This window comes from Alligator sinensis, unplaced genomic scaffold (assembly GCF_000455745.1).
Source record: "Alligator sinensis unplaced genomic scaffold, ASM45574v1 scaffold1067_1, whole genome shotgun sequence".
In the NCBI taxonomy this organism is placed as follows: domain Eukaryota; kingdom Metazoa; phylum Chordata; order Crocodylia; family Alligatoridae; genus Alligator; species Alligator sinensis.
The window spans coordinates 527063-551908 of record NW_005842836.1 but is presented as its reverse complement, the minus strand read 5'-3'; the positions used below and the strand labels follow the sequence as shown (position 1 = coordinate 551908).

Here is a 24846-nt window from a genome sequence, read left to right as displayed (position 1 = left end):
AAATATTATAATGATCATATTAGTAATATAAAGAAAACAAAGTTGATATAGACTGTTATATTTGCTTTAATATCTCTAAAGTGCAGTTAAGTCACAAAAATCTAAATCCAAAAAAGGATACAGGCACTGCAACAAATTCTAGTGCTCAGGACATGCACTTGGAGCCAGGGGAAGGAGAGCTGTGTACCAGGTACTCCTACACTGGCTGTTTATATATCTTACATTAAGAATTCATTAGAGGAGGAACAGGAAACCTAGGTATCTCTTTCCTCTTCTTTTTGTAGCCTAGTATATGTTTTCATCACTAGGGTATGGAATCAAGTTCACACATTTATTTTTGGTTCAGTGAGTATTTATTTCATGCCAAGCAGAACAGCTTCACTAAGAGGGAGTAAGAACACCCAGCCTCAAAATATTCTACATTATAGTATTCATCAGGGAGATGCAGATCAAAATTCCTCTCTGGCAGAGGAAGCACTTGTAGACATTTTAGATTTCTAAAGCCTTGGTTATTGGGTAAAGGATGGCTCTAGCATCTCTTTCAGCTATGTTCTGTACGGGGCCTTGTTTAAGAGGTATACTCAGAGAATACTTACCAGATTCATAGATGTTAGGGGCTGGAAGAGACCTCACAAGATCATAAGGTCCAGTCCCCCTGAGCTTAGGCAGGGAAGACTGCTGGAATCAGATGACCCCAGCAAGGTGAGCGTCCAAATGTTTTTTGAAGATTTCCAGAGTAGGTGCTCGCACCACCTCTTGGGGAAGTCTAGTCTGTTCCAGACCTTGGACACTTGAACCATAAAGAAGTTTTTCCTTATGTCCAACCTAAAGCGATCCTCTAGATCTAGCCCTTCAGGCCAAATAGCTGGCGGGATGCCACTACGTGAATCCCAATGGAACTTAGGTGACTACCTGCTTAGCCTTATCTAGAAGACCATAAATAGGTGTTACTTTTGAGCTGGGAGAAAAGTCTCTCTCTAGACACAAAAAGGAGAGCGTATAAGTCATTCAAGGGATTTTCTGTGACACAGAACTGGCTCTTACTCAAAAAGTTAGGTATCTTCAAATCTAACTTGAATGGCCATATGCTTCTCTCAGTTATGAAGGACACCGAATAGCCCACACTCCTCTGCTCTCCCTCCCTCCCTTTGAGGAAGAGGGAGGGAGGGAAAATACTGGCCCCCTGGGCTGCCCAGGGGCAAACTGTTAAGGAGACCTGTAGAGACTCTGTCCTTGTCCTGCCAATCAGCTGATTGGCAAGACAGGCAAAAGAGAGTTCTTCTGTGGTAGGAACCCTCCCAGAGGCCTAAGAGGATTCCAGTCCCAAGAGAATATCTTTCCTCACCAGCTTTAAATGCTACCCATACTGGCCAGCTAAGCAGGCAACAATTCGAAAGACCATGGGGTAGGGAACCAGGACAAAGCAAGGTACCAACTGGGACCACCCAGTTCCCGGCCAGCTTTAAAATAACCCCATCTTGACAGCCTGCTGTCTTCCTAGGCAGGGAGGAGGACAGGCTATGAAGTAACAGGCTCTCCTAAGGGCTGGGATGGCCCAGGGAGCAGCCCTCATATGTTCCCTGGCTGGAAAGCTCTGTAGCACTTCAGCCAGGGGGCTAGAAGGCATGTATGTTTCAGCTCCCTGGCTATTTTCCTATTAGTGAGAATTTTGGAAAAAATTCTTACTGTAGAAACGGACACCTGTCCATGGCCTACAACAATTTTGAATATGCCCAAAAGTACACTATTTAGAGTGCAAACAGATGTCAACTTTGTGCCACCATCAACATTTTTATGTTAAGTGAAATGAACAAGTTAAATGAACAGACAACCTTGCCCCCTAAAGTGCTCCAAGTGAAGTCCTATACTCATTTGGCATAGGACAAGTGAAGTCCTGATTACTTGGTTTTAGATTTTTTTGTTACCTTAAAAACAAAACAAACAAACAAACGAAAACCTTTTAGCAGCTTAAGCTGATTAGACTATCCAATAACCTGGCTATTCTCTCTAACTTGCAGCAGATTGGACAAATAGTAAACGAGCTTTATACATTGCCTGAGTTGCTGTTTATACGTTAATGTGCTCAACAGAAATACATATAGGAATATTAAAACTAAAGAATTAATACTTTCAGTAATCTCTCTTCTTTTTAAGTCTAGTTCTTGCTTCTTAAGTCTGGTTCCATTTTTATTGTCTATTTCAATATATTCCAGGTCTACAGAAGAGAGCTGAACATGTTCATTTTAACTAATATTTTTATCAATTAGATACACTAATGCAGAGCATTGTGCAGACACACTTATTTCAGATTGAAGGTTTCTTATTTAAAAAGATTTTAAAATATGTTATTTAAAAGGTTTAAAAAGATTCCTAATCGATTTAAGTTAATCTCAAGCCTGGTTTAAGATGAAGTAAATTTCCATCTAAGATTTTGTATTGGTTTATCTATTAAACAGACAACACAGTCTTACACTTCTCTTTCTACTGGCTTCTCTTGGAGACTAGGAGTTGCTGAAAAGACATGTAGAGAAGAGAAGAGAGAATGTCACTTTACCTCACTGTAACTTATTTCCTGTCTGAAGAACAGAGATGGCATTCCTTAATCATATTTAAACTAGGGGTGCACCGATGAAGATTTTCTTGACTGATACTGATGGCTGATTATTAAGTAGCTCTATCGGCTGATAACAATCTGACAGCTAATTTATAGGAATGCAGCTTGGAGAGCAGCGCCCTGCTGGTAAGTCTGTGGGGGGCAGATCAAGGCCCCCGTAGTGATAGAGGGAGTAGGGCTGGGGCAGGCACTGCCCAGCCAGGGTGGAGCCACGGATGGCTTGTCAGGGGCATGTGGAGAGTGCCCCCTGGGTGAGGCATGGCGGGGGCATGTGCCCCCCAGATTTGTGCATGGGGCAAGGGCAGGCTGCCTGCTCCAGGCTTGGGGCAAGGGCTGCGCCAGCTTCTTCCCAGTGGGGGGGCTGAGCCAGGGCAGACTCAGCTATGTGGGGCAGGCGGTGGCAGCACTGGGGGGGATTGGGGATTATGGTCACCCCAAAATTCCCCGTAGCCACTCCTCACAGCGCCGCAGCTGCCCACCTCATGCAGCTGAGACTGCCCTGCCCCTGCCTACCCTGAGTGCAGCCCCCCTGCCGGGAAGAGGCTTATTGGTGGCATTATTGGCAAAAAAAAAAAAAAAAAGCTGATAGCCAATAATGTTAATTTTCCTATTATTGGTGCCTATCCATTATGCAACCAATATATTGGTAAACCTCTAATTTAGACACTGAGATATACTGATGAAACCCAATATAAGAGGGCTAAGCGTTATTATTGGCCACAATATCTAACAGTAGTCTACCCAAAGAATCAGTAGTGATACCTTAACAAGAAACATTCCAGCTTTACGTTTATCTACTAAATTTTCATTTCCAGCCACAAGGACAGTGAAGCCATTAAAAAATCTTGAAACCAGACAATACCATTTTTATTGTTTTGAAGAAATGAAAACAATTTCAACTGTTCTGAATTCTGTAATTCAGAATCCTAACCATACAGTCATATTTTCTTTACCATTCAAGTGAAATCCTCCTCCTCCATATTTAATTTACGTAAGATTAACAAGAGGTACCACAGAACACATATGAAAGAATCAAATGATAAAAGCACTTTTCTGTGAGTGCCATTTTAACTATTCAGTGAAGAATCAATATCTAAATATCATGGAACAAATAGAACTGAAGATGTGGACCTTCAACAAAAAGTATTTCCAATAAGTAGCACTAAAATAGGTATTTTTAAATTAAATGAAGATGCTCACCTTATAGTCATCTTCTTCTTCTTCAGATTTTTCTGAGGCTGGTGGTGAAGAGTCACTTTTTACCTCCTCTTTCATTTTTGCAGATTTTAACACTTTATTCTTCTTAGTTCTCATTTTCCTCCTCTTTGAATTTCCCTGAATACAAAGACACCATTATTTGATTTGACAGAAATACCTTGCCGTGGGTTACAGAGAAGGATTTGTTTGTATGTTAAATCTAAGTTCATCTTATTAATTGGCATTCAGATATAAAAAGTACTTAATTTGACTAGAAATGGAGAAAGGAGTTTGTCTGATAATAATGAGAACATACAAACTAGTACAAACTTCCTATATGTGCTAAACATGTGAGCTGGTCATACATGGGCTGATTAACTTGGCTAAAAGTGTGTAGAAAAATCCAAATGGGGAGGGAGGGAGGCACCAGGTTAGGGATGCGGGGGGGCAGGGAAAAGGCTTGACTAACATGTCCCACAAGCACATCACTACTGTATTTTACTACTGAAGATCTAAATATCACTTACTGCACCAGAAAGTCTTTGTGCTTCCTTCCTTGCAAGATCTTTATTGAGTAATTTAATGAGGTAGTCTGCACGAGTCTGTAACTGCTTGGCCTGGGGTTTCTTATCTGGATCATCTGGCAGAATCTGAGAGCAGAAAAAAAATATCATATATTTATATAACTTTTAATTTGGAAGGTGAGACTGGAAAATAGGAAATAGACTGGAGCAGTGGACAGAAGGACAGGAATATTAACGTGGAAAAGTCTTCATGAAGTTGGATCTACTCTGATTCTAGATAGCAAAATGCGGTGCTTGAAGGAGTGGAGAATCTCTTAAAATTACCTTAATTCCCTGCTCCCTCCCCAGCAACATCTTTTAATATAGGGAGCTTTGAAAAACAAATCATATACATGAGGGCTACAAATTCTAGTAACCAGTCCCAGCTTTGAATTTCTGTTCTAAACTACAACTGAGCTAGAAGACCTTCAGCTACTGCATCATATAGCCATCAAGGGCTTCACATGCTTGTACAATAAGGACATCTGTTAAGTAAGCAAATAAGGAACAGAGGGGAAAAAGAGTGAAAATGAATATAAACATTAACACATAAAAGACTAAACAAAGCAAAATAGGAGGGGAGAAAATAGGGAATGCTAGAAGATGAAAAAGACAGACAGGGATGGCCATGACATCTACTAAAATTACCATAAAAGGAATTCCTAAAAGTGTAATGGACATATAACTTTGTGCAGCTTCAGCAACTGAAAAAAAAGCAGTTTCAATGCTTTCTTAGCAACATTATCAACCAAATAAAATGTGTATACCCAGTTAGATGACAGAACATACCTTCTGTGTCAAGCTCAGGTCAGGATCCATTTTTATCATTTCCCAGCTGCCATACCCATATTCATAGATGCCTATTAGCAGATTAGAATCATCTTCTTTGCCCCAATCTATATCAAAATGAGCTGCCTTGGTGTGGCATGGGATGACATATCTAGAAGGAAGAAATTATAAGCCAGATGAGCTATTTTTATTTCTGTAAAATGGAAAGAATAAGGGGTGGAAGAGCATTATATTTATATATGAAGCTCTGACTTGTTGAGAAAAGTACCTCAGATAATTTTTAATAAACGTTTTACAACAGCCGTACTCATTTAATTACATGAATACTGTTATCTGTGTTTCAAATAGCTCACATGGGTCCATGCGTTTATTAGACTCTGGGTCCATGTGTCCATAAGACTCTCAGCAGTTATTTAAAATGGGAGCTTTCAGTCTTGGTTACCTGGGTATTTGTGACGGAAACTATGATGTGATCCAAATTTAACACCTTCAGTGACATTTGAGTCTTCAGACAGCCTAATGAAATCTATAAGAGGCAAGAATTTTTGTGCATACCCACAAGCTAATGCCAAGCCCAACTGCAATGTGACGAGATTTGTGTCAACACCATTCCACTAGAATGGTGCAGGTGACTGGAACAGATCATCCCTATGCTGCTCCATAGAGGGAAAAGGAGGAAATCTATTACCACCATTCAATATTGTGATAAGCCACAATTTAGCCACAAATTAGCCCTCCACCATGTCCACTCCAATCTCCTTCCCAATCTCTTGCTTAGCTTTTTGCTTCCTTCCCTACCTGCCACCATACAGTTTGTTCCCTCCCTGATCTGCTGTGTGTCATACACTTGTGGTACAGCTGCTATAGGTTGGTCACTCCTGGTGTAGATTGCAGATTTTTGTTAATTATGCTAAAAAGTGTTCCATGAATAAATTCATAAAAGTATTAAAAGTTACCAGAAAATGGCCTCTTTTCACACTAAACAACTATTCACCTTTTCCTTTCCTCTGGATCTGAAGGAATGGATTTGTGCAATGGTACCAACTCTTCCTCATGAGAGATGACCAGTTTTGCATTCACTTGTACTCCTGATATTCGGAATGTTGGGCCTTTAACTTTCCCAAGTCTGCCTCCTTGAATAAAGAAAAAAAACAATATTTATGTAAAATTTTTTGTCTATAAATGGGAAAGTACTAATTATGTTTTATCAATGACTACATTTAAAGAAAACAGGAGTCAGATTCTGATTTAAATGCCCAGCCTGCAACAGTACATTTTAAAATCTTAGCAATCAAATATATTTTACTGCTACTGAGATAAAGTTTAAACTTCTGGGTAAAGTAGAAACTTAGGGTGACTATACACGTTCTCAGGGGTGGGGGAGAGTGGCTTTAGTAAAACACCTGCAGTGTCACGTGTATTCAGCATCCCGCAATTCAAAATGGCAGTGGGGGTGCTTTTAACTAAAGCATGTCAAATGAGCATTAGTTAAAGCACCCCTACTGTCATTTTAGAATGTGGGGATGCTGAATAGGTGATGCAGAGGCTGCCAGAGCACACTAATTGGCACACGCCAGCAGATTCGATTAATCAAATCTGCTCTGATGCGTTCTAATTATCATGCGTCAGAACAGAGCTCTGTCATGTGTATAGATGCCCTTCCAGTTTACTCTTATGGAGATTCATCCAGTGAGGGATGAAATAAAACACCTTTACCCAAAACTGAGTCATAGATTCATAGATGTTAGGGTCGGAAGGGACCTCTATAGATCATCGAGTCCGACCCCCTGCATAAGCAGGAAACCCCAGGGTAGGGGAGAGCACCACCTCCCTTGGGAGCCCGTTCCAGACCCTGGCCACTCGAACTGTGAAGAAGTTCTTCCTAATGTCCAATCTAAATCTGCTCTCTGCTAGCTTGTGGCCATTATTTCTTGTAACCCCCGGGGGCGCCTTGGTGAATAAATACTCACCAATTCCCTTCTGTGCCCCCGTGATGAACTTATAGGCTGCCACAAGGTCGCCTCTCAACCTTCTCTTGCGGAGGCTGAATAGATCCAGTTTCTCTAGTCTCTCCTCGTAGGGTTTGGTCTGAAGGCCCTTAACCATACGAGTCAGTGGTGCTCAATCGTTTTCCCTTGTGGACCAGATAGGAAGTGCCTAGTCAAACTGCAGACTGAATGGTAGTTTTGATCCAGTGCCTAGAGCCAATGTGGCAGCCAAGATCTGGCTATGCCAAGTGGGGAGGAGGGCAGCCCAACCTGAACCTAGCCCTGCCCTGTGGGGGTGGTGTGAAAGAGTAAAGGGGTTCTGCATTTACCAAAGTTAGAATTTGAGAATAATAAACCCAGACATCCTACTTTATAGATGTACAGTACTTATTACTGATAAATTATTTTCATTCCATTTTTTTTGTTCAAACATACTCTACCTGCTCTATCTTGTCCAGAAGAACTGTCTTTTAAAGCCTTAATGCATCCATTATGCACGAGCTCCCCCAATCGTCTAAGGTCTGTCTCAGATTTATCAACTAATTCAGCATCTCTAGCTATAGCATCCAACCTGTAATAAAACACAAGAAGTTTTTACACCTCAGAAATCTGATTGTGAATTTCTCCTTCAAAGTGTGAAACTAGAGAGGTAATCATATCAGTCAACATTCACCCTTGTGCATCCATGCCTCTGGTATGCTGTATTCAGTTCTGAGCCAAACAGTTAAAAAGACTAGAGAAAAAACTAGAAGAACTGTAAAGAAAGAAAATGCATGTGATCCAGACATAGAAAAGATGATTTAGAAAAGTGAGGAAGCTATTTATTCTTATACAATATTGGAATGTTTATGTATTTAAGTTTGACAGTATTTGCTTACATGACTGCAAAATTTATAAATATTTTCAAGAGAAGTCAAGGTGAGTATTGTTCTCAGATTACAAATAATAGGCATAAGAAAAAGAAAAAAAAGACCAAACATTAGGAAAAAATTCTGAAACACAAAACTAGTTGGGACAAGATCATTGTAAGTCTTTCAATAGGCTTTGAGCAGAGCCCAGTATGTCCTATCAAGCAAGTTTGCTGAGTGGATCATCACTGAGCATTACTAAACAACATTTTAGTTAAGACAATATTAAGAAAGATGCAACTAATACTGCTGCAAATTATGATGATTAAATGACTCTAAGCGTGTTTTCTTTGGGCTTTCAATTTATATAAACGGAGTAAGAAAAATAGAGGTTATTCAGATGGTTTAATATTAATACAAAAAATTAGTAATGTGTTCTCCCTTTAAAGATATGGACTCTTCATATCCTGTTTTAGTCTTATGAAAGGTAAGCTTTCAAGTTGCTATACAACTACAATCAAATAGGTTTACCTTTCCAGAGGGCCACCAAATTTCTTGTAACTCTTGATAAACCTAATAACAGAAAATAATTTCATTGTGTAAGCACCAGCTTAATTGGCTATGTTGTTTTAAAAAATCTATATTGAGTATAATATATATTATGCTGTGCAAATCAAGTTATATTTGCATCGTTATAATGATACAAAAGAAAAAAAAACTTGGGCAGTGTACTGAATCAAGATTATCCACATTCAAACTAATATAAATATTATAAATAAAACAGTAGAAAATACAATTTATTTCAGAAATTACTTTATTATTTTCACATGACCATAGATATTCAGCAACTAGATGCATCTAGTCATAAGATCAAATGTGGATTTACAGCAGAGTGATTAATGGATTATAGTATGCCTCATAATTAAGAGGAGTTAGTTCCAACTCTAGAACGATTATTTTAATTGTGAGTTAGATAACATGAAAAGAAAGATTTAAGTAATAGCAATTATCTGTATGGGGGTAGTTTTAGGATGATAAGAGGTATGAAACAGAGTGAGGCAAGACAGAATATTCCCTTTTCACTAATGATTCCAAGTTACTTGTGCAGTCATAAAAACATTCCTGACAAAAGCAGCAGTCTACGATATGTTACCAGGTAAAATGGAGAAAGAATGAGGATCTTAAATTTAAAAATTATGTTTCCAACCCAAAATACTCTAGATTTACTACGATTTAATGGATATAAGTTTAAACACTTTGATTACACAAACAAACCAGCAATTTTTTCAAAATCCATTTGTGTAGAGACCAACAAAAATGAATATTCTCCATCATACCAAAAATGCTTTCAGCACCAAACACTGAAAGGACTCTCAGTATGGATCACTTATTTTAAGTGATTAAAGTATTTTATAAAGCATCACATCACATAAATACAATTAGAGCGGTAAAAATTTAAGACAAAAAAGACGAAAACAAAAAAGTACCCTCTCAACTTCTTGCAGGCCTACCTACAAAAACGTGCAGACTCTTTATCCACGGTTTTGCATAAAACAAAAACACATTTCCCCTTTATATGCATATATTACAAAAACGCTCACCATTATAGCAACTAGTTTTTGAAACTGCAGTATCAGGGGAATTCAGGGATTAGAATCTGTATTACTACGAGAGAACTTTAAAAAAATTCAATAAAATGCTTAATACAGTATCCCTTACCCCAAGTGGGTTCTCATTCTGACCATGTTAATTGTCCATTATGCCAGTACTACATTCATACTTAATGTAGGAGACCCATATGGTTATAATAAATAGTCTTATTTCAAATCCATGAAAAATAGATTATTTCATATTTCTAAACAATAAACTCATTTCACTGCTATAAACATGCAGGTTCTCCCAACCTCCCCAACTTACCGCCTAATTTCTGCATCACTAAATCCTTTAATATTCTCTCGAGGAATAGTTCGTGGTCTTCCACGTTTTTTGGGTCGTTTCCTTTCAGAGATAGAATCACTATCAGATCCAGAGTATCTTCTATTCCGACTACGTCTTCCTTCACTCCCATTAAAACTAATCTGAAATTTCAGAAAAAAATAAAGTAGCATGAACATTTTTGATTAATTTCTAAACAGTCTAACATACAGGATCGTTTTTTAAAAAGGAATGAAATGGGAGAAAGTCGGTCAAAATGCAGAGGTACCTGTTTAGCACAGTTTCTCATTCTTGGAAGCATGTAAATTTCTTCAAGTTCCTTCTGCCTTTCCTCCTCTTCTATTCTTCGCCTATGAACCTCTGGAATGATTTCTTCCCAGTTCCTTGAATTTCGTTCAGGCTCCAACTCAATATCATCTTCATCCATGTTTGAAAAGTTGGCCACCTTATGAATGAGAATGCATGTACTTTTGCCAATCATCTTATAAGAATACACTTCCACACACATTTACAAACTAATATTTTAGGAAAATACAGTTTGTATAGTCATGACAGTATATGCAGTTTTTATGTCTACTTATCTGTTTATGTGGTAATATAAACTTTGTGGGCTATTTTTTCATAAAGCCATGTACAACACAATACTGTTCCCTGTAATAATGTCAGAAGAGGGAAATGGAAAATATGAAAAGCCTAATTTGTATTTAAAAATAAATATAATCTGGACTATAAAAAAAATGTAATACCTTTATCAGTCATGATTACTGAATTACGATTATTGCATGATATCTCAACAAGGCAGAGTTAAAGTTGTTTGCGTGTCTTTATATATTGAGATTTCTTTCACGTGTGATTTTCAATTTCCTGGTCTGATAAAATTAGTGTTTTTACATTTAGGCCACTAGTATGTACTCTTGACCTTAACTAGATTTTGAGGTTGCTTTTTTGTAAGGAATTATTTGGGCTTACCACCAAAAAATTCCCGAGGAATGCAACAAAAAGAAGTCAAATAAATGGGATTTATTTATTTATTTATTTTTACCAGTTCTAGTTCGGTTTAATTTTAGGGTTTTTTTTAGTTTTGACTACTTCTGGTTCAGTAAAGCCTGAATTAAAATTTCAGTGAAAAGACTCATCTACAGACCAATGGAAAGTGCTACCCAAAACAGATACTACACGCTTATTTAATCTTCTAAATGTGTAAATCTAAAATCCATCTTGACACCAGTACTTTGTGGAAATACATCACTTTAATATGAATGTTACATGTTGAAAAGATGTATAGTTAAGATTTTTCTAACAAATTCACAATCATTAAAAAGGAAATTACCATCGATTACAATGAGCAGAGAACTGTACCTTAAACTGGGAAAGCAACTCATCTCCTACAGTTAATGGACCTGGCTCATTTTCCCGAGTTTCAGCCCTCTTTAAGATTTCATCTATATCCATTTCCTGAAAGAATAATATTTTGCTTTAAATTTAAAAAAAAAATTGAAAAGACTGATGTATTCAGCATATGCAGAAATTCAGTTCCACTTACCTGGGGCTCTTGTTCTTCCCCTTCAGGTTCTTTAAAAAGTTCCTCTGCACCAAACTTTAAAATAGCTGACAACTCTTCCTTATTAAAAGGAGTAGAGCTAAAATACAAGAAATTAGCTTTCAATTTCCATTCATAACAGAAAACACTTAGACTTTATATTAACAAATAATTCTCAATTTTTTCAGTATTGGTTCAAACACGTTTTCTCCTCAATCCATCGTTTAAAAAAAGTTGCATCTAACATGGAAAATGAAGGGTTTTTGAAGGAAGCACAATTTCAAAAGTATTAAGAATGTTTTATATTACTTATACAAACTTTACTTCATATTCTTCTTCAGTCAGTATCTTAAAAGACTAATACACATGAAAAATTATTTGATGGACATATTTCCAAGCCTTCTGCATTCCCCATTATTTTACCTTGAAGGAGTAGAACCTGTATGTAGTACAGTTTTGCCTGTAGTGTCCATTCTCTGAATTACCAAATGATCCAACACCATCTTCTTTTTGGCTCTCTCTAGAATATCTTCTTCTACTGATCCCTTTGTGACTAGCCGATAAATATTTACCTACATATGAAACACCCAAACTTTACGTGAACATTTTGCAAGTTACTCATAAAAATCAACATTTTAAATGGATCTAGGACTATAGAAACAACTTAAATGAGATGAAGATAAATTAGTGTATTAAACTTTGGTTTCATATCCTGATTTTTGTTAATAGATCTTAACAAGGGCAGTCGTGGAAAGTATAACCCTTCTATTTTATGGAGTCATATTTCACAACTGAGATGAAAGGAGCAATTACATTCCTGAATGACACAGAAAGTCTCCCTATATGTTTCAGATTCAAATCTCAACCCATGCTACCTGCAATTCTCACTGTGAATTCAAATTTCATAAAAATCATATTTCAGTTGTGAAGTAATACAAATGTACGTGTGATTTACTTAAATAGTTACTTTCTCAATAGATTTGTCACTCTGTTTTATAAAGTGATTTTTTAAAAGTAGATAAATGTTGCTGCCATTTAGCATCTTATTTACATTCATACAACTCTACCTGTGTGCAGAACACACTACTTCAGCTTTGGGGTGCAGCCAAAATGTTCATACCTGTTTTTTTTGACCAATTCTATGAGCTCTTGCCTGTGCCTGCAAATCATTCTGTGGGTTCCAGTCAGAATCAAATATAACTACAGTGTCAGCAGATGCCAAATTGATACCTAGACCTCCAGCTCTAGTAGACAGTAAAAAGCAGAAATCCTGAAATTATAAAATAAAGGAATGGATTGTAAGCACAAGTTAGCAATCCGGCCAAAAAAAATAAATAAATATATAAAATCAACTTATAGCAAAACTTAAAATTTAGGTGGCAATTCATTTTTTCAAAAACTCCTTGGCCACGCAAATACAATATAACGAATGTATCGTAACAAAAAATGTTTATGATGTTTGGAGTCACGGGATTCCAAATCCTATTAACAAAGATGAATCTGTCTCATTCCTTGATGCAAGTATTTCCTTAATGTTAAAGGACACCAAAGGAGCCTGCCAGAACTCTAGAACAGAACTAACAACAGCTAGAAAAAAAAATGGCATATCTAATGTATGAAGTGGAATGATTGGGAACATTTGGATAAAATTAGTTGTGGTTTTTTATTTAATATGCATCTGAGGGCTTTTATATACGTGCATGAATTTAATATAGCAGGAAATTCATGATCTGAATTTTAAAAAATGAGTTACTGAGTATCTAAAAGGCTAATTACTTAAATATTGTAACTGACTGTTCTTGACAAAGTTAAAACTGTTGGTTTTTGGTGTACCTTTTCAAGTCCTGTGTTTTAGTAAAAATACTGGCCTGTTATTTACATATCAATATGCAGTAAGGGAAATTAGATCTACTCAGTGTCAAACATTCTTCAAGAATAGTTTTAATCTTTTCCTATTATATAATAAAAAGGCAATCCAACTAATATCATTACAGTTATCTATATATCTATAGAACTATATTTTTTAAGGCTGAGGAATATGTTTCTTTTTGTATGTCCATTATCTAACAGACTTTTTGGTAAAAGACGATTACCAGTCAAGTGAAAGTGTACCACTGGGAGTCGTACCCCTTAAGAGTGCCACAAAGCAAAATTGTTTAATATTTGTCAAGTGCTTTAAAATACTTGGAGACAAGGTATTAGAAAAGTACAAAATATTATGAAGATATGTCTAATCCTCTTAGTTGTAAAAATTACATTCTAGATAGATAAAAACGTTTAAGAATAAAGGCTAATTAACCTGGCTTTTATGACCCCAAACATGAATGTTATTATAAAGGTTTTTATTATAATTGCCTGTAACAAAAATAATTTAAGTAATAGAAAAAGAAGTAGAAAATTCTGGTAAGGTGGCCTACCTCTGATCCTTCTGCATTAAAATGATCCAGTGCTTGTTTCCTCAATTCCCCTTTTATTGATCCATCTAGTCTCTAGAAGTATTGAACATCATCATCAAAATACTGTCCCATATATCACATACTAATTACAGTAAAATTTGAAATACGAACTAAGAGTACTGCTATAAAAATATGAATTTTAAAAATTCTATACATATATAAAACATCAATTCAGTTTCAAAATAAGCTTCTAATATATATCATTTGACAGCATTTCTCCACATAGTCACTTTTCTAGAAAGATATATAGCATTGTTAACTTTTTTCTTAAGTAAAACTGTAAAGATAATGTGACATGGCAGCTTCTACAAAAGAAATTAAGTGTTGAAAAGAATTACAGAACTCTCAGTCTCTTAGACCAACACAGATTCAAGAATACAGTTTTACCTGAAAGGGGAACTGACGATACTTCAAATATTCTGCTAGGATGTCCAGCATCCGCACCATCTGAGAGAAAATAAGAACTCTGTTGCCACGTTCCCGTAGGCGAATCAGTAGCTTGTCAAGAAGGATGAGTTTCCCGCTGCTACGAATTAAATGCTGCCAAAACAATAAAAACTCTATTACAAAATGAATCCACATCAGTTAGCATTGTGTAACCAGAAAACTATTTTTATTATAGGACAGACTAAATAATGTGTACACGAATCTAAAATGCAGTTACTTAGTGAATAAATTATCATTAACTATCTTTTCCCAGATATTTGCCAAGGATGACACAGTAATTAGTAACTTGGAGTAGAGCTTTTTTCTGGAGTAGTAACTTCCAGAACAAACCGCCTAGAACTTCTAACTAAGGTTCTCCAGCATTTCAGTATGCTATACAGAGTCTGATATTCTCTTCTAAGCATGTATTAATTTCCAGTTCAAACTGCATTACAGTACACTTATTACATATGGTTGTTATGGGAATACATTACTACTCTAGTCAACATCTAAATAGTAGTGGTGGTGATTGGGGTGCAGGCAGAGGATATTTGTTTTATACCACACACTTCACATGCTCATAAGGTATTAAATACCTTAACATAATATATAGCGGTTCCTAACATACTCTATCTACCCTCTTTTATTCCCCAATTTTCACCCTCCCTTCCTCCCTCCATCCCCACTGCTGCCCTATAAAACAATACAATTGGTTGGACTTATTTGTTCAATTTTACTGTTTAATTTTTAAGTTTACTAGCCTGCATGGATGTGGGAAATTCCCAAGACTCTGCAAAGAGGCAGCTGTCTCAGGAATACAAACACATTCAGATAACTGTTATTATAATCAGAACTGATCCAACCCACAAGAATTTAGTACTCCTAGAACATATCTACCAGTTTGAATTCTTCTGGCAAGAGAAGTCAAAGAACGATTACGTGTGAATTTGGGATATGACGTTTGGCACTTAAAGACATAACAAGAAACAGAACTTTAGGTACCAATGAAATTTCAAATTTCCAAAACTTTAGGCAGTTACCTAGTTTTAAGGATACAAATTCTGCACTGAGATGCCTAAATACTACTTGATAGCCACTTTTGATATGAAGTCCTTGTCTATATCAGGACCTAAGTAATTTCCTTGGGTAGAATTAAGACGGCAAATGTATATTGGTTTCCTTTTTTCAATAATTAACTCATATCCTTATTAAAATTAATCAGGGAAGCTACTACGTAGAATAGGCATTTTTTTAAAAATAATGGCTGAAGAATATTTCTGAAAAATATGGCCTATGATTTATGTAGCCACTCAATATGCCAAGTTGTAAATTAAATACCTTTTTGCCTTCTTAAGAAACAGTTTAAAATATGAATTACACTGGAATTATGAGATGTCACTCGGTGCTCCTATGAAAAGTATTTAAAATGACAAAAGTGCTAATGAAGAATTTTTTTGCTCTCTGATCTTCAGAAGCTTCTATAAAATAACATTTTGTCACTATTCACGATATGAAAACTATATTTGACCATGGCTGAATGCACCACTGATGAAAGTACTTTACCATATATTTCTCAAGTCCACATGGGTTTACAAAATTTAAACAGTATAATTATTACACTGGTACCGTGGCTTTTTCATTTGACTGATTTACTCTAGCCAGTTGATACTTTTTTTTTTAATTCTGTAATTGACTATAAATAAAATTTCTAACTAGGAAACACAATTCCACGTCCTATATGGGACAAAGTTTATCACAGTTTACATATTATACTTCAACAAGATCTAAAAATTACTAAATACCGTACAAACTAGATGTATGTGTATTAGAGAAATAAAAGATGATAAGCAGAACACACTATTTTGTAATGAAGACTAATATCTTTACCTGTAAGGCCTCCTGTTTATTATAGAATTCATCATCATCTGGTGGTTTAATGAGGTAGCAATGGTTACAACACTTCTTGAGTTCCATCATGATATTCAAAAACCCTGAGGTACTGCCCTTTGAACCTTTACTCAGGGCTTTATAATTCCTGGTTAAAATCCACCTGCAATATAGAATATATAATATAAATACTTAACCAAATTTGTGGAGGGAAAAACGAAAAATGGCACACAGATGCTAAAACAGGCAAAACAGAACAAAGCATGTATCATACAACTTACAAATATCCCATTCAAGAAAAACTAACTGAATTGGCTTAAACAAATCTGAACTCCACCAAAATCAGTTTTAAATATCAATTCTATAAACTACAGGTTAAAATCTTGGCTCCATTAAAGATAAGGCCAAAACTTCCACTTCAGAGTACAGGCTTTTAACACATCTGTCAAATGATAGAAAATTCTCTTTATTTTGCACCTTGAATCATGCAGACACTATAAAAACAGCAAAAACATTTTTGCACAATTTTTTCATTATTTACTTGTAATATTGCTTCTGCAATGCACTCATCTCCATCCTCAAAATTTGTTCAACTTTAGCAGGTAAAGATTTTTCTACATCTTTTTTAACTCTTCTCAACAGGAATGGCTCAAGTTCTTTGTGAAGACTTGCATAGCCGACTTCTCTCCCTTTGCCATGCTCCTCTTCAAAATCTTCCCAGGAAGAAAACCTTCAGTATAATACAAGGGATCACAATGATAGCAAATTTTTTTAAATGCAGTAGTTTGAAGTGTTTAAATAAAATAAGGCAGAGATAAAAATAAAGACGACCTACAGCACAACTCCCAACACTGTACTACATAGAGAAATGCAGTTAAAAACTTCACTGAACCAATTCAAAGGGAAATATTAATTTTGTTTTTTCCAAGGTAAACTCAACATTTTTGACAAAAACAGAACTTACATGAAGAAAGTTTTGATTTAGCACAAACTGCATTTCTGTTGGAAAAAGTATGCTAACTGGAAGTGTTCAAGTCTCTCCAAAAATGTCAGAAATAAACTTGAAAATTAGATTACTGTTTGAACTGGCTGCTTTGTTTAATCATTCAAGGATATTTAAACCCCCCCCACACAAACAAACAAATAACCCCCCCAATCAAACAAAAACTGCCTTTCAACATGACGATCAGCTTACTGTCATTTAATTTACTATCACAGGCCATACAATGTCACAGATTTTTAGCCAAAACTCCTCTAATTAAGTTAATAGGTACTTGTATACAAATACTAGTGACACTAAACGACCCACTGCATTTTATGGAGGAAAAAAAGAGATTTAAATAAATATTTTTACCCAAAATATTAATGTATGTGGAGTGATAGCAATTAGTTGAATGCACAATGAAACAATAGTAAAACTTTTAACAACGACACGGTGGGACTTCTGGTTTCACTTTTGACTCAATCAGCATGCCGATTAATACAGTGCCAGATAGCACAACTTTTGCTGTATTGTTTCGATTCCACTGCCAATTCTCTTATGTGTAAAACACAATTAATTGAACATGAGTTATCAAAGGTTTATGTTTACTTAAAATTAATTATATTAACCTTTACAGGCCTGAAATAAGCTTCTTAAAGAAACTCTGGCTCACTTAATTGGCTTCACTGCCTCTGAGGAGTGGTAAACTATTGTGTTCAATTCTTTGAGCATTAGTGGATTGTTAGTACTTCAAAACTGGGGACTGGATGAAGTTTCAAAGCAACTCATACCAGGCACAACTGACAAAAACTCAAGACTCTAGGGCCATAATTGCTCTTTCCTTTATGGTTAACCCTGTTTGACAGTTGTAGATGGACATGTACAGAAAATCTTTGGCTTCAGGGACATCAAATTTCATATTCGCCTGAATCCAGATTTATCTAATATTTTCAGATGTACTCTCCTTTTCTTCCCTTAATTTGTTCCAGGTCATTAAATTGTACTTTAATTGGGTTTTTCACTTCCAGAAGAGGTTTACCACACAAACCAGTCATTTCTGTTTGCTGTTAACATAAAACCATTATTGCGTGTTTGTGATATCCATCTGTTCTATTTTATTTTATTTTAACAAGCATTCAATCTAATTGGAAATGAACAATTGTTCTATAAGGCTAGACCATCCTGACTAGAAGACAGGAGTGTTGCTATTTATCAAGGTTGATTTATTTCAGAATCAGAAAGTCCTACCTAGGCAGGTGGACTACTTAGCAGGGCAGATCCCTTGGATTATCTACAGCATCTATGTTCCTAACTGAAATTCAGTCATCAGTAGAAGGGTAAGTGTACGTGGATTGAAAGAATGACCCTTACATAACACTTTGTAATCTTTTGGCCATCTCAAAGGGGACAATGATTGCAAGTACATGGAGAATTAACTATGTGGAGACTGTCCTTCGCAATAAGGCGAGGCAGCATACAGTCCATGTTGTAATCCACATTCAGTTTCTAGCATCAATCAATATTTTTTGTTGGCCTGCTGTAAAAGAAAACTTGTAAACTTTTATTACAGTAACTTATTTAATGCATCATGAACATGGTATATTTACTGCATGTTTTAACTATGACAGTGTTTTAAAGGTATTCTCTGTCCCCAGCAACTGTGACATTTCTTAAGGAGCACAGCAATATTAACAAAAAATAGACAAAAATGACATAAAATTGTTCTTTACTTTTCTGGCATGATGAAGTGGAGCAAAGACCAAAGCTCTTTGAGAGAGTTCTGCAGAGGGGTTCCAGTGATAAGAAGACGATGGTTGGACTTAAAGTCTATTAAGGTTTTATACAGAAGAGAGTCATCATTTTTCAAACGATGAGCTTCATCCACTCCTATAAATGCCCAGTTTAGACCACCAAGGAATGACTTAAAAGGGGGAGGAAAAAAACCCAAAAAGGAAGCATTAGATTAACAAGCAATTCCTATGATTATTTAGGATGATTAAGGCCAAGTTATGTATTTTTTTTGGTATGAAGAAATAAAATTCAAACATTAAACTGATAGCCAGTTTTGCTGATCCCTTTTACTAGGCTAAACACAAGACAGGACAACTCATGCTTTTAAAGACTGAAATGTGCACAGCTCTATATTTTAATATTGAATCATGCCTTTTAAGTTGCCAAAAAGCTTTTTAAGCCCTGGAGAAAAAACTGTACTGTATTTACTTGAATCCAAGATGACTTATTTCTCCCCGTCCTCCCACCATCAACATGGGGGGAAGCCATCTTAGATTTGAGTACTTGCTCTGGGTTGAGGGGGTTCATGTGGCAGGGCAAGGGGGGGCTCACAGTGTGGGGAATGTATGGGGAGACTGTGTGGTGGGGGCAGGGAGCACATGGGGGAGATCTACCGTGTGCAGCTTGAGGGTTACATGGGAGAGGCAGCATAGACTGCCTCTCCTACTTACCTTCTTCTCCCACTCCAGCCTTGACCTGGACATGCCTGGAGCTGCTGCCACTGCTTCTACCTGGCCAGGATGGGGTCAGAACCAGGGCCACAGCCACTGACCGCCCCAGCAGCAGAGTGAAGCTGCCACAGAAGGTAAGTGTGGGGGGGAAACGTGGCAGTGGGAGTGCAGGTGGCATGGGGAGCAGGCGGCAGGGGGTGGGAAGGCTGCAGGGTGTCAGGCTCAGGCATGGGAGGGAGGGGTCAAGTACTGTGGACTGGCAGCAGGAGGTGGGACCAAAAGATTGAAGGGGGCAAGGTGAGCGGAATGTAAGTGGTAGGTAGGACAGGCAGCAGGAGGGAAGACAGTGAGGGTAAGGGGACATGGAGTCTGGCCCCTTGCCCCCCTGCCATTGCTTTTACCACAACAGCAGTGGTAGGGGAAGAATTTAAGATGACTCGCCCCCCCCCCCCTGTAATTATATTCTGTACAAGAAAAATTAGTACAAATTTATAAATTTTCCCTGTACAGAATCTAATTACTAGGAGGACATCTTAAATTCAAAGTCATTTTGGATTCTGCTAAAGTCAATATGAACAACAAAGAATTCCCCAAGCAATCCCAACAAAAAGAATCCAAACTCAGCAGGTCAGAAAACATGTTGATTACTGAAAGTCATCAATCTCCACCACCACTATAAAAAGACAAGAAACTATAATTTCAGGACACTATCCCTTAGTTTTTTCATGATTCTCTGATGCTGTTCTGTGGTGTTGTTGTTCACCACCAGGACTGAAAGAATACTATAGCTATTAGTTGTCTCAGTAACGACAAAGAAACAAATGTTTGCGAGGCTCTAAAAAAATAATTACCCCCCGCCCCAACATTTTTATATAACCGTCATTTATGAAACAAGGCTTGCATATGCATTCAAGCAATTTTTAAAATAAATGTAGAGAAAAATGCAACCCCATGGCATAGTAAAGTAGATGTTGCAATCTCTGTTTACTAAATAGCTATTTTCTATTAAGACTCACCTTATCCTTTAGCAGAATCTCATAAGTTGTCAAAAGGATATTAAATTTTAACCGTTTGGTCTGCAGATGCATCCATTCATGAGTTCTTATCTACAAAGGAAAGTTGAAAATTTGTGACAAATTTAAGCTAGCACATAGGAATAGCATTAACTTCCATTGCTAGAGCAATGTAAATGTTGAACAACAAACAGTAATCTAATTCCTGAAAAGAACATAACAGCAAAGAGCTTTACTAGCAGGAAGGAACTGGATTAAGATGCAAAGTCAGGTACATAATAAATAGTCACATGTAACATTTTTAGGTATGAATAAATATCAAAGTGCTAAAAGAGAATCAAGAAGTCCACCTGACCACTCTAGTAAGAGAAGACATGCTTCTCTGACATAAAACAACATTTGAGAGGTGAGAAAGAAGATGTTCATCTATTTTCCACTTTGAATTGTAGTTTTTTGTACATTAGCAGTTTATTTCAAAATAAGAGTAATAAGAGAAATAATAATGCTTTCATGTCATTACAGTCTAGGATAAATATGAATATTTACTAACCACAATTTAAGAACTTTTTTCTCAAACCAATAAAGATCCATGTTTCCAATACAAAAAGGGAGAAAAAAAAGAACCCCCTGCCCCAAAACAGCTTCCCCATGCCTCATTAATATGATTCCTATACATATATTTGTTAGTTGAGTAAAACAGGAACTAGGTAAAGCTTCCTTAAATGCAAATGAGAAAAATTAAGAAGAGTTTTTTTGGTCAGTGATTACACACAGAATATTTCAAAACTTCTTCAAGAGGAAGAAATTAACAAGATGAAAAGTTTGTTTGTTAACATCTAAGAATACTGCACTGTCTCCTATTTCAAACTTGGCCTCAAACAAAAAACTTAACAATGCTTAGAATCCACTTACACCAAAGTTTATGTAAATGCATTGATCAGAAGTAAAACAGTCAACTATGATGACATTTAGAACAGTCATGGCTCATCATTAAAGCACAGATTTAAAAACCTCTTCAAGTGAATTGGACAAATTACACTTTTCCAAGCTACTGTTTCTTGTGCCCTTAATAGCTCAAATAGACATCAGCATATCAGTTTGAACTGTTTTTCCAGACAAATTTCAAATCAAGGTTTAGCATGTATCTGTATGATACTTTGAACAAACTCCTTGACTGTAGTAAGAAGAGCCCAGGAAGGAAATTAAAAAATGTATACAAAGATTTGTAGTAGCCCAACAAAATTTCATATTTGCATATCTCATACGATGAGTAGTTCAAATGAGTAGTTGCTTACTTCTAAAACACATGAGTTAATATTAGACAAATGTTTAAGATAAACATAATTTAGTATTAGGCTTTTCAATAATGTAAAGAAATTCTTACCATATTTCTGCTAGTTATATCACCTAAATAAACCACAGCATTCATTTGAGAAGCCCATATCTGAATTTCTCTTTGCCAAGATGTCAAAGTGGAAAGTGGCACTACCAGCAAGAAAGGACCATACAACTGATGTTCATGGAACAGGCAGTTCAGAAAGGAGATCGTCTGTATTGTTTTACCTAGGCCCATTTCATCTGCAAGAATACAACTGTTCCCCCTGCAAATGGAAAAAATAGAATTGGTTGTCATCACATTCCTAATCACCTGGAAGGAAAAAAAAGAAGCAGATTCTTTAATCGTTTTTGTTCAAGATTTACAGAAAGACTTTGTAAATACACCACTTCTAAAAGAAATGTAGCAAGCCCAGTTTTTGGTGATTATATCTTTAAACAGTATTGGCAGAAATAAAATATGAGATAGTGTCTTTTAAGCTTTAAATAGTTTTCATGCATTAATTTTAAAGATATACACCAGTACATGAGGTTTGGATTCTGGATTTCAGAACTGAAAGAAAAGCTCTGGAAAGCCTACATGCCATTATCACATGACAGACTACAATAAACTTGAATATAATTTACATGTGAAAACAATTCCCCTGAGATGTCTATGTTATGTTTTAGTGTTCCAACAACTAAGTTATTTGATTGGGTTTTATGGATGTCTGCCATTTATGTGTAATAACATTTATTTCAGATTATACTTACTTGCACCAAGAGTGAGCAAGCCAGTTCAGTCCATTTAACTGATAGTCTCTCAACTCTAAGCCCTCATGCCCTCCAATATACGATGGCTGCTTTTTCAGTGCAACAAACCTTGGTCTCTGTTTTAATACCTATGAAAGGGAAATTGGATATTATTCCTATTACTGAATGGTTTAAGGTATTCAATATGACTTTTAAAGAAATACAGAAAAGGAAGAACTCTCAAGACAATGAGTCTAATCTACTACAACTAGAGTGGATGGCACAGCAAATAATCCCGCTCAAAGATCCATCTCAAAATTAGTTAGGATATTGGATTTAAGTTCAAGGAGAAGGATGAAAAGAAATAACGTTAATATCGATTATGTTTTAAATGTTTAATAAATATAACTCTATTTATTTGTCTAAATAATTATTTATGAGAACATTTGTCTGCTAAAAACTAATGATGCTCTTGACTCATATTGCATATATCAACTGTGAGTACTAGCTTGAATAATCCTAAATGATTGTGCCTGCGAGTGAAAAGATGTAATATCCCATCCCTACCTCCTGGAACCACATAATCCTTTATAATTTAATTTCTCAATCACCCAAAATCTACAAAAATACCATAAATTTGTACTCACTTTGCAGTCCTTAAAAGGAGTGGTCTTGGATTGATTTCTGCTAAAATACTCATCAATACGTGCCTGAAATTTTTTGGCAATGAGAGCACCATCTTCCCAGCTACATTCAGAATATGGGAGACCCTGCCATTTGCAGTAATAATCTGGATAACCTGCTGCTGACTTCTGATTTGAATGAGCTGTAGAACACAATCAAAATGGTTAATAGAGCATTTATACACATATCTTTTAGTTCTCAGACAAGCTGGAGATTCTCTGCTTCGGGAAAGACTCGATTAAATGACTCTGCTCCAGTGGGAGCTGACGTGCACCATGACGCACTGCTTGCAGTTGTATAAGTGGCGAAACGCATGTCAGCATGGAGAAAATGGCGGCAGTGCACTTTTGAACTAAAGCACCGAAGTGCACCACTGCCATTTTCTCCGCACTGATGCACATTTTGCCATTTATACAACTGCAAGCATCGCAGCACCGAGAGCTTTCACATATAAAAATACCCACAGTCTTTATTTTAACTACACACTTCTTTCAGTTTTATGACAGAATAAATAACGTGACTTCAGAACTGAGGAACCTATGGCTAATCTCCATCTTAATTAACCTAATTATTTTAGTTTGAGAGCAAAACAGATCATGTCTCCAATGCACTTATTATAAATAAAATACAAAATCAATTATATTATAATTAATATTACTATACTTATTATAATTATAGTATTATCATATTATCTTCAGCATTATTACCATTCTTCAATTTATCACATACCAATTATTCTTTCAACTATTTGATACTGTTTATGCAGATCATCTGTAAGTTCTTGCTGACAGTTATAATATTCCACATCTTCTGGAGAAGCATTTTTCAGCCTGGAATGGAAATTATATACAATATTCACTGCATTGTTTAGTTCTAAAACTATAACAATTTAATAGTACTAAAGCCTTCAATATAAGTGTAACAGGAATATTTTTGGAAAACTTTTTTAAAGAAAGAAATGACTGCAGGGTGAGACTGGAGGGGGGAAGAGGGGGGTACTGTTACAAATACTGTATTTCTCATATATAAGAGGCCCCTGATTATAACATGCACCAATTTTTGGAAGGGCTTCAAGAAGGAAGAAACATCTTACTTAGGAGTATGGCTAAGTACCTGAAATCTGCACGGTTTGGTGTCAGGGCTGGAGGTTTAGGACCTAGGGGCTATGTACTGGGTGCTTGGGAACCAGGGGCTGGATGCTGGCCCTGAACCTGTAGACCAGGGGTGGGCATTTATTTCGGGTGGAGAGCCGCTTATTGAGTTTTGACAAGCCCTTGAGGGCCACATGACAGGCAGCCAGGGGCAGATAAATATTAAATTTTCTAAATTTTTTAGGTGTCCCACGGGCTGGATAGAATGGCCCACAGGCCACATTTTGCCCGCCCCTGCTGTAGA

General features: G+C 36.4%; 1 protein-coding gene across 1 annotated transcript in view; it reads right to left on the bottom strand.

The window, feature by feature from the left end:
- The window catches only part of CHD1 (chromodomain helicase DNA binding protein 1), an 86897-nt gene that overhangs the window by 23175 nt on the left and 38876 nt on the right, over positions 1-24846 (bottom strand). The window contains exons 8-29 of the mRNA XM_006035445.3: positions 24181-24281; positions 23415-23593; positions 22789-22916; positions 22085-22301; positions 20704-20793; positions 18956-19146; positions 16785-16973; positions 16244-16406; positions 14318-14470; positions 13892-13963; positions 12595-12744; positions 11898-12046; positions 11478-11574; positions 11294-11389; positions 10203-10379; positions 9917-10077; positions 8531-8572; positions 7592-7722; positions 6158-6296; positions 5164-5314; positions 4339-4461; positions 3815-3949 (exon numbers count right to left, since the gene is read on the bottom strand). Coding sequence (XP_006035507.1) covers positions 3815-3949; positions 4339-4461; positions 5164-5314; positions 6158-6296; positions 7592-7722; positions 8531-8572; positions 9917-10077; positions 10203-10379; positions 11294-11389; positions 11478-11574; positions 11898-12046; positions 12595-12744; positions 13892-13963; positions 14318-14470; positions 16244-16406; positions 16785-16973; positions 18956-19146; positions 20704-20793; positions 22085-22301; positions 22789-22916; positions 23415-23593; positions 24181-24281 — 3034 coding nt within the window. The remainder of the gene's footprint in view (positions 1-3814; positions 3950-4338; positions 4462-5163; positions 5315-6157; positions 6297-7591; positions 7723-8530; positions 8573-9916; positions 10078-10202; positions 10380-11293; positions 11390-11477; positions 11575-11897; positions 12047-12594; positions 12745-13891; positions 13964-14317; positions 14471-16243; positions 16407-16784; positions 16974-18955; positions 19147-20703; positions 20794-22084; positions 22302-22788; positions 22917-23414; positions 23594-24180; positions 24282-24846) is intronic.